Source organism: Daphnia magna, linkage group LG2 (assembly GCF_020631705.1).
Source record: "Daphnia magna isolate NIES linkage group LG2, ASM2063170v1.1, whole genome shotgun sequence".
NCBI classification, from domain to species: domain Eukaryota; kingdom Metazoa; phylum Arthropoda; class Branchiopoda; order Diplostraca; family Daphniidae; genus Daphnia; species Daphnia magna.
This window is the reverse complement of record NC_059183.1, coordinates 18694550-18707827: the sequence shown is the minus strand read 5'-3', so window position 1 is coordinate 18707827 and position 13278 is coordinate 18694550. Positions and strand designations below refer to the sequence as shown.

Genomic DNA, 13278 nt, shown 5'->3' with positions numbered 1-13278 from the left:
AATCGAATACATAAAGCTCTATATGAGAAATATAGGACGACAGACAGTGTCTACATGGAGGATTTATAGAATAGATATGATGGGTCATGTTATAGATGTGAATAGAGCAAACGCTGGCAGAGAGGCGTACATACACACCAATATAGGGCATCTCAGCAGAAACAGCTTGTGTGGTGCCAGTATAGCAGTCTATAGGCCTTGAATAAAGTAACGTCACTGGGTCTCTCTGCTCGCCATTCCAACTCTCGCTTTTGCTATATAGCAGCGAGAAGCAATAAGGTATTGAATCTCTAATCTGCTCGAGTCCAGGCTCGTTTATATAAGGGTGGAGCCAGTATAAATGCTGGCTATTACACCGACCATGTACACCAGAAGCGTACATGTAGAGAGAGAGAGAGAAGGAAATAAAATGAGAGCCATGTCAGCAGCAAATATCAGATTGCACAAGGCTAACATTCAACTACAGCCTATACGTATATACTGTATAAATAAAAAAAAAGATGTCTGTGCGGCTGTCAGATCGTCTATAGCGGCTGCCCTGTTCGATAAACTGTAATGACACACGCAGAAACAATTTTGTTTAATTTTAGAGCCATTCTTTTTTTTAGATAGCGCTATAGCGGCTCACGAAAGAGTTAGGTCATAAGGTGTATAGTATGTATAGGCGAACGTTGGCTATTGTTCGATATGGAATTCAATAGAGACGACTATAGACAGTTTTTAAAGAAGAGAAATTCAATGATGGGTTTGAAAAACAAATTTATTTCGATCATTACGTTGTTATATAACTAACGGTACCCAACTTGCAGTTTCCTTTTGAATTTTCTCTGTATTGTGAAAAAAAAAATGTGTTTACCATCGTGAAGTCTATTAGATTGTCATTTATCGATTTCTCATGAAATTCACTTCATTGATCAAGCGCTTGTCATTTCACAGACTCTGTGTAGACAGACGGGCAGAAAACTTGAAATTTTTCCATTGAAATTTTCTGCCTTATTTATGACCTTTGGATATAGACGAGCGTCTTCGCTGATGCCAACAACAGAAGCTGCTGTTCCATGTTCCCATTCAATCTTTTGCTAACCAAAGGCTTAAGCAATCTAACAAAAGGCAATGGGGGCTATTTTGGCACATCATCATCATCGTGTGACGATGCGCTGATGTATAGATTTTTTCCGCTTCTCCCCATATATTCACATGCCATCTTTTATCAGAACGCACAACGTGCATCGTTTGTTGACAACAATATAGTTGTTCGTCGTTATACTTTGCCTCTCTCTTGCTAAATGCTTATTATATACAGTATAGTCTATATAAGATCAATATTTGAATAGTTTCTTTCTTTAAGAGTTTGATGCCCCTGTTGCTATTTATACTATAGCTGCATCAGTGCCTCATCGTGTACGTAAGCTCCTAATAAGACGCGTGATTATTGCCGAGCTTTTTGTAATCAACGTATATGTATTAGCAAATGGGTTAGGTTCTTTAAGTTTTGTGTTACTCTTCTTGCGTATATGGACGACATGTGGCTGTTTCTGGTATAGGCTCTATAACCTTTGCTGATTATGGTCTGATTACAACAGAATATACAACACACATTCAACACTATAATCCATCGTCGTATTTTGATATCTGCTCTAAAAGTATGAGAATTAATGTCTTTGTATTATTGAGGCTATAAGATAGATACAACTAAATATAGGTAACGAGATGGCTGATACATCGAGCTTATAATATAGCGAGGGATTACTCCGACAAAGTCGGGATAAATTTTACTGCCATTCAAGCTAGAATAAGTCGTATAAGTAGACTATCCCGGGATGTGAACATTTGGTGCTGACGTTATTAGACAGAACACTTGAGCATATTATTGTGGGAACAGAAAACGGGCAAAAATAGGACCAGATATATTTATGGAGCCCCCTGATGTGCTTAAAAAACGACAGGCTGCTAGAGGGCTCAACACCTCGAAGAAATAACAGCAATCAAGACGTCATTGTTATAGTCTCGTGTTTTATTGCGGTTTATCTAATAGCGCTTGACATACTGATGGCTGATGCGGACCTCTTTTTATTGTTTCAGCTCATTAGCTAAACATTTCGATACGGTATTGGTTAGTAGCCTACACAGCGCTATCTTCTTATTTAGAAATAGAATCATACCCGCCCGTCAGTCTATATACTATGCACGTATGGGGCATTTCATGAAAGAAAAAATAAGGATTTTTTGAATGCACAGCATTTTACAAATGAGCGACGTAAAGCATTTCAGGCTGCTTTTGTGTTTCGGCGCCACCTGTATACAATTGCTGCAGGTAGTTGTCTATCCCTTTATCTCACCGGTACTTAATTGACCGTTTGTTTCGACAGTTCCAAGAAAATATCAAAACGGAAGGGAAGGGTAACTAAATATCTATGATGGCCACTTCCCTCCCTTTTTTATGTTCCTCACTCCACAGCCTGTGCCTCCAACATTAAAAAGTCCAACAGTCTCCACTGAGCCGACACTTGTGCCGCACAGCTGAGAACATCAGTTCAATTTCTTTATTTCTCTGTGCCTCCAATGAGCCTAGTATCAGACAATTGAAAAGCCCAAGTGTTGTGATTCATTAGTTCTATATACTTAACCAGCTGTTAAGAGACACGGTTTTTTTTATAGCTGATCACCTCGTCGCAGCTGGCCAAATTCACGTCAAACTGAAGCAGTCCAGGTGAACGAGCCTGCGTCGTGAACCAAGGTAAGCTCAGAGATAGAATCCATCTTTGTTTGATTAAGGACTGTTAGTTTTCTATTTGCACGTGTGTACGTATATACCACGAAAGAATTTCTTTTTCTACATTGGTTGAAAAAAAACAACATAATCGAACGCAACGAATGTGACCAAGATTCGGTTTATTGACGCTTTCTAGATCAGTGTATATGTGTTTGGCTTGCCCTATTTGATAGTTGGTGTCAGTGTCCATATACTACGAACGAGTACGTACAACTGGCTGTATATGATTGGGCAAAGATGAAGGACCTAAATGCCCTTCTCCGTGAAAGACGTATGGTTCCAATATCTCTGACGTTATCAAGATAAAATATATTTTCTTTTCTTTTCGAGATGTCATCAGATTTTGTGCTAAATTGTTTGCTTCTTCGGTTACGTTTCCATATGTACAATTGCGCGGTTGCCTCTTTTATGAAACGTATATAGGGGGCAGTTGAATGGTTTTGGCTTTCAATACTTCCGTCATTTCATCAGTGTATATTAGTAAATCATCCCATTTTCTTGGTTTATTACGGGTGCGTCGTATAGGTTGTAGGTCATAAATATTAAGTAATACAAAAAAAAATAAATAAAAAATGATTTGATATTACCCGTCACTTGTCAACGCAGTCAAAAGGCCCGGCCATAAAACCGCAAGTTTATTTTTTACGACAACCATTTTCTTTTGCTTGTCTTTTGTTCTGTACTTTATATATAAGACAATCGCTTTAAATGATTCTCATTCTTTCTGCTGATGCTGGCCCCCTTTTTTTTCCACATGGGCGAATCCACTTGAACGCCACGAAAATCGTTTTCGTTCACCCCGTCTCTCTTTTTTTTTTAGTTTTTGAAGTGTAGAGTTGGCCCTCCCTATATCTGTTTGCCATGACTGGCTCGTATAATGCAAATATATATATAGGGGGCAAGAAAGAATACAGATTCCATGTTATTCATTTGTATATATAGACAGAGAAATATAGAACAAGCCAATAAAACTTTTATTTTTTATTGGTTTTTTGCTTGCGACATGAACACGCTTTTCTTTTTCAATTTCCCATTGCTATGCTATGCTAACATGTTTTTTTTTTAGAATAAAATAAAAGACCAACCGGTTCCCACTATCATTTCACTACGAAAACTGATCAAATACTTGAACGGTTTTCAACGAATATATTTTGATTACTTATAGTTGTTATTTCTTCTGCAAGACAGTTCACATCGATAGCGATTGTCCGTCTGTGAAATAGCTGCCTATTCATTTCCTTATTGCTTTGGTCACAAATCGTTGTCACAAACAGCCGTATGGTGGCCATCTTTGCAGTCGTCCTGACTTTGTCGTTGCCCGTTAATAAATATAGAGTCACGGACGAAATGTTTATAGATTATATACGGACGTAATACAGAGAGGAAGAGAGATAGAAAATGATTGCAATCTCCTCTATTTCCTCTCAAAGTCATTGTTCCCGATAGAATTTTTTTGGATTACTTCATACTACATCGTTTCAACCCCGAATGGACGAGAGCTTTCACGTGAATATGTGTCCAGTGTTATTCTTGTTCCTAATTAAATATGTTTGCTATCTATTCCAGGCTGTCAAATCTATTGCGTGTTATGAAATTCACGTCCATCCTTCTCTTGACCTATTTGAATTTCAAAGTGGGGGATGACGATGCGCTAAGAGTGACGACGACCATAATACAGGGGGTTGCTTATGAGAAGGAAAAGAGGAAGAAAATTGTGAAAAAGATTGGAGTTGTAGGGCATCAATAAAGTGGATATTCATTAGCTGCTGCATGCTGTAGAGTATGAAGTTCATCAGCTATACATGATGACAGGAAGCATCAAAGACATTTGATCTTCAGGAGCACGTCCTCCACTATCAACTCATTTTCAAACGATGTTGAAAACGAACGAGCGACCAGAGTTCATGGAACGTAAATTACATCTTCATTTTTTTTTTTTTTCATCTTTATGTGTTACGCAATCCATTTTTGTTTGTTGAGTTACTCCTCTGCTGCACGTTCGACACGCTTCGGTGGTTGACATCACAGATCTATTGCACCGACAGAAGAATCAAAAGAATTGACACGAGTCTAATGGTAGCATTTTCGCCACTCCTCGTCTTAATAAACTGTAGACGGAGATTAATGAAAGAAAATCGGCTTCATATTTGCTTTGTACTTCTTGAAATATTTACACTTGATTCTTGAAATCAAGTTTCTTCAAATTCGTCAAACTTGATGACGAACGTGCGTAACCTATTGAAGAACAATATAAGATAATGTTAAATGGCGTGATTTGGTATATAGCATCGCTAAACGTATAAAGTCCCTTTCAAAAATAGAAAGCTCTTGTTCAGTATATGGTAGACAGGTGCATCGTCATCGCAAGTCTAAATGTGTAGGAATCCTATATAATCGAAGATGCGTTGCATATATTTTGGTATGCGCTCATCAATCAATCCTCTTGCTCTTTCACTGACTGCCATTTGTCGCGTGACCGCGGCTCCATTGATGAGCTCCAGCACCTACAAGAAAACCAATAGTAGCCTACAACATTTATCAAAGTGGCTGTGATGTGAAGTGAAATTCGACTTTAATGCGCCAATCATAAATCTTTCAAAGAGGTTGTAAAGCAATTGAATTGATTGTGATAACTGAAGAGACAACAACTTTTAGCATTTTTTATGGTCTTCATATAGTAGTCTATTGGTGTAGACTAAATCTCAGCACATTATAAATAGATTGTGGCCCTTTGCCTTGAAAGTGAGTCGATATACTATATCCCTTCATTCTTGTCCATCAGTAAAAGTTCGTCTCTACGTGCTGTGTATGACCTTTCCCCGCAATTGTGGTGCCCCATCAGCAAGTCTGCATATTAGATATTCTATAGGGCTTTGGGTTCTTCGACTCGTTGACATGGTGTCTAGCCTTTTTGTGTCTCATATCCTTACCTCTATATATACTAAGACGCGAAATGATGTATACAACAATAGAGTATCAATCGGTATACGTTGTCTCAGTGTCGTACCCAATGTCCCTAATTTGATCTTTCTTTGTGGCCGCACGAAGATGTTTGGCGTGACAAGAGTCTTCAGTATACCCTATAACAAACCACGGTTTTCTCATTCCTTAATGGACTATTTTTAGGACTCTTCAAACACGCATCGAACTCGTATCAAACCGACCACCATCGCACGTGACTTGACTTGACCAATTAGGTCAACTTACAGCTATACTATCGCGATACGGACTCTGAGACACTGGCTCTATCTCAAAACAGTGATTGTATTTGCAGTTTAACTATTGCTAACTTCGATCGTCGATGGGGGAATTTTCTTAAATCATGTAGTAGTCTAATTGTATCAATAGCTATATAGTTGTTGCGATTACTACATCGTTTAAGAAATGCAATAAAAAGCCAATCTTTTCCTTCTTCCGACGAAGGGATATGCTCGTTGTGACTGATCCCAACCACCATAGACGGGGGGGAAAAGAAAGTATGGAGCTTTATGAAAAATGCAAGGAATTTAAACAAGGGAAAACTGCATTGCTATTATATATCTATATACATCGAGTATAAGGCATGTGCATGTCTATAATAATACTGGCAGAGGCAGTTTCGACAAGCGCACGCACAGCAATAGAAAGATTACGCCCCCGCCCATCCTTCTTGGTCATGTAAAACATGTGAACGTAGATATCTGAGAATTTTTGATATTGGAATTCCTCGCAGCAGCAGACGCGGATATTTATGTACGAAATTGAACGAATGGCTTTAGCGGCGCTCGTATTGCAGTCTACGCCGTTTTTCCCTACAGATGATAATATAATAAGAGGTAACACTGCAAAACGACCATCAGATATTATTTTTATTGCCAGCGAATCGACGAAATATCCTTATATATAGAGCTGTATATTGCTGTTTTTTTATTAATAGACGATGCCCATCTACCAAGCTCAAAGATTTATTGGTTGCCGTCATAATTCCTTCAACTATATTTTTAACAACACGAGAAAATATGAATTGTTGGATGACATCTGCTCCTCGACGCAAAAAATGATGAACGATCTAAACAAAGCAAATGGGAAATCAAGTTATGCTCCATAAAATACCGGGCCAGCCTATTCCATATGGTGAATGACACTAACAATTCACTTTCGTTATAATACAGACGTGGCGAGTATAAAAAGCTCCGTTTTTTTTGTTTTTTTGTTTTTTTTTTTAATATAAAGAATTTCCCGCACGCTCGTTTGGTTTTTATGGCTAGAAAAAAAAAATACGCAATTGAAACAACCCATGCAGTTCCTGTTGTATTAAGCGATATAGTAGCCTATATAGCCTACAGTGCGCAACTGTGTGTAACAGATGCCTACCTTTAACCTTTTGTTGATTAGTGGCAAACAAGTTGATCAAGTTCCTTGCTTTGCTGAACTGTTTTCACTTTATTTAAGTTTAACGTAAGCCAGTAATATACTTTTTCATCATTGTTCTTTCGTGCGAATATTTGGCTAAAAAGCCAAACATGCTCTCTATACGTATATATGAAGTATACTTCTATATTTTTCCCGTTGTTTTCTTGCGCCATTCTCCGAGATCCACTTCCATTTAGTGCTGGAGCCCTGCTGCCTGGAATTCTCGGACGGGAAATGACAAAAAGATGATTATTCGCACACCCATTGACAGTCAACCAACGGATGTATGTTGGGAATGTAAATGAAAACAAAAACGGCAGCCATCAAGTACTTATTTATGCAAGACTAGATGCGTGCTGCAAACAACAGCTTAGAATGCAATCATACATGCATGCGTCACGGATGACGTAGACAGGAAAACCAAGGATCTATAATTAACGACAGCATATTTTCAATAGGAAAACGTTTTATTAAGTTATTATTCAATCTGCCGCTCATCATCATCATCATCTAATTCAGCAGATGCGCAATATCCGATTGTCGATTTGTGTGCTGTTGCTGTGTATTTATAGTAATAGCTGCGCTTTCTTTAGTAGCCTGAGCTATACATTTTCTACACAAATGTTTTTCGAACCAAATTCGGAAGAGATCTTTTGAGGTTGCCATTATTTGGGATAAAGCATCCACTTCATTATTATTCTAGTCACCCATTTTGATGGGATGCGAAAAAGAAAGAAAGGGTCACTCTTTGAAGTTGGTCTTTGATTTGTCTTCGTTCTTCATTTATTTTGCATAGACGCGATTTCGTTTGAAGCTCACAAAACGCAAAGTATAGAATCTGATGCAATGTACATGCTGTATCCATATATTTTTATAGTTATTAAGCGATAGATTTGCAGCTCAAAGTGATGAAGACATCAAGTGCAAACAGTGAAAGACGAGCTGATCGAAATATCGAACGACGCGAGGCGTCAAGTTTCTGATCGGTTTATCATTAGTCCTAAATGGACTAGAGGCTTTTTATTTATTTTTTGCTGTATGTCATGTCATCAAAATATGGAGAAAAAAACTGAATAAATGAGCTGTCTGAAGCAATAAACGTACACGTCAATAGGATAACAGAAAAACTGCGATGCGACCGGTCAAAAAATAAGCCACAAAATGCGTTTCTATATGTACGACATATTTAAAGACGCTGTGTATACATGTAGAGACAGCAAATGTAAATCGTATTAGCGACACATAATACAATAAACTGACGTTTCGTCCACCATAGAAATATAAGAATAAATCATCTTAAAATATCCAAATTGACTTTGCGTAGCCTATATTGGGATCACATCAGCAACTGACATAACGAGTCCCATTGTCCTCTCCTCCCGATGATCTTTGACGCACTTCACTATAAAGCCTTTTATGTATGCTCCCCTCTCTTCTTCGTTTATAACGACAATATTCGCTAAGTGACGTGTCTCTAACGCACCCCCCACCACCACCACCAATCGATGCCACTTACTTTTTTTTTTTTTTTAATCTTATAATATCTAGTTAGTTTTCCGAGTTTTCTTGACGGGTCGCTTGACATGAGTGCCACTCAAATTAGATTCTGTATTCGCTTGCTATATGTAGCTCTCAATCGCTCTCAATCCAGTTTCCTATATACGCATATATATCGTATTTCGGAGATAAACGATGTTTGAAAAGGCCAATAAAAGTTCAATCCGGCCATCGTTGAAGTCGACGTCATCTTTCATATTGGCAGTTATGCTGCGCTTCGTTTATGGATGAAGAGGAAAGCAGAAACCACAACCTTTAAAGAAGCATCCCGGTATAATATGGGACGAGGAAAACCAATAGCCTACTTGCAAAATGTCTACCGATAGTGACCGTATATTGTGATCTCAAAATGCACAACCAACCCAGAAAATAAAACCAATCCATCGACCATCACATAATGGTCAGGTGCTGATAGATCTTTACTTATTTGCGATCATATTGTTTAAATGGCTGTAAGCGCTTTGAGATGAATGGACGCACAAAGTGGCATCATCATTTATTACATTGCCAGTAAAGACAAAAACACTCGCACTCACTTCAGAATGATCCGCTTTCGAATGGCAAACGACAAAGCGGTTGCGGAAAAAGGCATTCGATCTTGATGCTCTGAAAAATTTACAAGACAATCTTTCCTTTTATCGGGACGGAATAATAGAAGCCGGTATACTGATTTTATCTTAGCTGCGTTAGATGATCTAAAGGCTTTAAGCAAATGCAAGTGTTGAGCGTTGATTCCCTGCGAAAACGAGTGTCATTAACGCTGCGTACTTCTGCGTCTCTAAATGTGCGCTCAGCTGGTTGTTATAGGCTCCCAAGGACGGCACCAGGACAGAGAAATGCAAATAACACTTCACCGTAAGTATATGAAATGCAATCTCAAAGCGGAAACATACATGCAAAATATATAGGACCAACTTTCGATTAGATATTTACTGTATACATTGTGCACATAGCTATTCCATCGTCATCCAGCAGTCTCTTTTTATCTATGTCCATTTTTGATGTCTTTCCTTAGACTCCTCGCTTTTATTCTCTAGAGGGTGCCTTTCCCAGAGCCTTTTTATGTATTGCTACATTTATTCATTCGAGCAATGGAAGCAGCAACATTTCTGTCTCCATCTAAGGATTACACTAATGCAGAATAGAGGTCGATTTTAATTTTACATCAAGTGCTATGTTTTAACAGATTTTGTTTCATTATTTTTGTACACATTTATTGGCACGTCCTGCATATGTGTGTAAACGACAAAAGGGTGTAAGTGACCTCAACATTCAAACAAAATAAGCAAAGTCAGAACATGTTAATTATACACCAGATTACTGCTGAGACACACTGTATGTATTAGCTACTCATTTCTTCCTTTTCCCCGTGTTGTTTCACAAAGACTTCAACGTCATAAGACGACGAAATCCACTGAAACCGATTCGATCCAATGTCCTTTAAAAAAGTAATTATATGACTTCATCGTTCAAGTCAAACGCCAGTGTCCTCAGACGGTTTGCTTCTACTGCTCGAGCTACTTCGAATCCTTTTACAAAAGCGCTTCTCATGATAAAGATGACACTTTAATTTGTCCAACGAAAAGAATCTTTTATTCTCCGCATAAAGACGAATAGGTAATAATCCTATTAGCTTGGTAGCAGGCGGAGGAACGGATTTTGGCGATGTCTTCAAATGACATCGTTGCTTAACTAGTAATCTCTTTCAATTCCTAAGAAAACATGTAAGAAAAATCGTTTACAGATTCAGAAAGATATAACTGTTTGTTCTCAAGGCAAAATCCCATGCACAATATTTCATGAACTCAGTCATTTCTTTGACTCATACCTGATTTTCTCTCGGGGACGAGAGAGGCCATTTGAAAAGGATCTTACCTATGTATGGACCATAATTTACATTCAGCCCTGTCTGAACTCAACTGCCCTCAAATGACATTTCTTGAATTGTAAAGGACGTGCGGAATATTACACGCTAGTTATTTTGTGAAGGCCTGCAGAAACGACCCCTCATGTAACTGGAAAGACCAATTAACATTCATATAACAATTCTTATTTATAATCTGTACTTCGTTAAACGATCGCTTTTCAAATGGCAGTTAAACGCAAGCTACAGTGCTACACGTTGCATAAGAATGGGTTCCTTGTATCGAATAACCTGATACCTGAGGTATCGCATTTATCTATCGATACCTAAGCTTGAAATAATTTCATGACGTTGGTCGAATTTGTATTCGTGTTGTTTATCTGGTGTCAGGAGGAGCAAGGTATGTTATTTTGCCACACCAACTAGATACAACTTATTACCTACGATTTTTTTCTTGATTTCGGAAGGTCTTTAGGTTTCTTAAGTGATTTTCCTATGAAACTGGACCGATCGTCACACTGTTAAAAACATGATTAAACCAACAAGAGGATGGAGAAAATGGATTCGAATTAGTTGACAAACCAAAGGAAGGCAACATAAACGAAGGTCCCACTCCGTTACCTGCTTGGATTAATCCACCAACAAGTCTTCCTCTTAACTTGATGGCTGGACCTCCTCCTTTAGTTTTGCCTGCCGGGCAGCTGTTTCCCACAACAAGCACCCCGACTGTAGGAAACTCTCAGTTTTTTACAGGGCAGTCTGGACTTCAGTCACAAACTGTAAGTTCTAAATAATCAGAATGCATAAAACATTACTTTTTTTTATTTTCTTATTTTTTACTATTCAGAGTTTAAATCTTCCAATTCTGCTTCCCATATCACCAATCACAGAAGTTGGTGAAACACACCATAATGTTCCAGCTGCAACTTCTGATTTGGAAATTTGTGTCCTAGAAAGCCCTTTGGCGGCACATGAGAAAAATATTGCTGATCCTCTAAACGAACAACCAAGCAAAGGCTCTGGTCTGTTTGGCTGGATGAAAGAAGCTATGCCTGGAAAAGCAATTCTTGCTAAAGTGGCTGAGAAAGCTAGAAGTTCAGTAGATACAATGATTACCACTTTAGACCCTCAAATGAAGGAGTTTATATGTAAGTTTTGACATTTGTGGTTAGATTTTGTGACTTTTAATAACAAAATCTTTTGTTTTTAGATTCTGGAGGTGACATTGATATTGCAGTAGCCTCCACAAAGGAACTGAAAGTTAGTTCAGTCCGAGAAGCTTTCCAGACAGTTTTCGGAAAAGCAACTGTCAAGTAAATAAATACCGAAACATTGATATTAGAACGATTGTAAACCTCTTTTCATTTACAGAGGTTATGAATCGCAAAGTGTTGGCACAGCAGCACAGCCAGTGGGATTTGCCAGTGCGTTGCAAGCTGCGCAGGAAAGAATTGCCGTATGTTATTTTAAAAATCAATACCGTCGTTCAAAAAGTTAGTATAAATCATGTATGTTTTCCAGAATCTACGAAGTAGTGGAAGCGTTCCACCTCAACAGCCAGTTGTATCAGTTGAGGGATTCGTTGTTGAACTCTTCAGTGACAAGTATGAAAGATTGAACCGAAACTTTATAATTTGCTTTACTTTTGCTACCATGACTGTTTTGTCTTTTCTAGTTGGTTCGAAATGAACTGTCTCCTGCTGGAGGATCCTGTTCGCAATATTAGCGTACAGGTTCGTAATATAGAAAGTTGTGCTGAAAAAATGACATGTAGCAGACAGTGATGACCTTTTAAATACAGGTGTTTTCTCAGCCATTAATGGTGCCCGCAAATGCAGTTGCACGTATGCGTAACTGTACAACCGACTCTTATCCCTTACGACAGTCTGGATTTGCCGTTACTGTCGGACAAGCGGTTGCTGAAGAATTTAATGTAATTTACCTTTTTGTTTAGTCCGTCTAATCAGCTAATCACTAAAATGCTTAAAAGCGACTAATAATCGTCACTGTTATTGTCCGTTTAGGTCCCTGCTACAGAGTGGCAAATTGCACTAACTGGAATCTCTCGTCGCGATATCCTGCTTTTAGCAGCAAAGACTTTAGCCAACAGCTACAAATCTTAATCATTTAATATCTTTTCTATAGTAATTCGAAATTTGGTGGTCATTGGTAATTTTCTGTTGAAATCGGCACTCATTTGAATACTTGTGTTATTATTCGCCATGCGTATTTTTCACTTGGTCATTTAAAAAAATGATCGTATGTGGTGGGTTACTGGATGTCAACTTTTCTAATAGTTTCTAGGTCAACGAAGTCTCGTTTCCGCACTTCGATCCTGTTTGCAATCGTGTGTGGTCCTCATATTTGAGACACAGTTAATTGAAGTAAAGCAAAAGTATGTACGATTTGATAACAAGAGATTTATATGAATACCCATTATTTTATGTGTTTTTTTCTCTCGTCTGCGTTAACCTCTTCATTTTTATTTATTGTGACGGTTAGAAACACAAATATTACGACCATTCTTCTTGTAAATCTTAAAAAAGCCTACGAAACTTGCAGTTCTCTCATGTACTAAGCTGTTAAAAAAAAACATGTTTTTTTATGATTTCTGCAAAGTCCTGATGGGAGGGAAACATAGAATGTGACTGTGAGCTTGTGACTGGGCTTGACATATGTTAAATCGGTGTTT

General features: G+C 38.2%; 1 protein-coding gene and 1 long non-coding RNA gene across 2 annotated transcripts; both read left to right on the top strand.

Annotated features, from left to right (window-relative positions):
* The first annotated feature begins 2483 nt into the window (after window positions 1-2483).
* LOC123469961 lies at window positions 2484-3744 on the top strand. Its single transcript, XR_006643252.1, has 2 exons — window positions 2484-2737; window positions 2910-3744. It is a non-coding gene; the product is annotated as an uncharacterized LOC123469961 (long non-coding RNA).
* A 7130-nt stretch (window positions 3745-10874) lies between these two features.
* On the top strand, window positions 10875-13025 carry LOC116915754 (protein PRRC1-A). The gene is made up of 9 exons (XM_032920881.2): window positions 10875-10986; window positions 11054-11365; window positions 11434-11734; window positions 11797-11899; window positions 11958-12042; window positions 12108-12190; window positions 12262-12319; window positions 12388-12519; window positions 12611-13025. Exons 2-9 carry the CDS (start codon window positions 11249-11251, stop codon window positions 12707-12709), a joined length of 978 nt encoding a protein of 325 aa, XP_032776772.2. The 5' UTR covers window positions 10875-10986; window positions 11054-11248; the 3' UTR covers window positions 12710-13025.
* The last annotated feature ends 253 nt before the right edge of the window (window positions 13026-13278 follow it).

Bases quoted from the DNA above. Each gene is read 5' to 3' on its own strand.
- LOC116915754 (XM_032920881.2), top strand. From the start codon at position 11,249: ATGGCTGGACCTCCTCCTTTAGTTTTGCCTGCCGGGCAGCTGTTTCCC. The intron at 11,366-11,433 runs GTAAGTTCTAAA...TTTACTATTCAG, and splicing joins CTGGACTTCAGTCACAAACT to AGTTTAAATCTTCCAATTCT. The intron at 11,900-11,957 runs GTAAATAAATAC...TTTCATTTACAG, and splicing joins TTCGGAAAAGCAACTGTCAA to AGGTTATGAATCGCAAAGTG.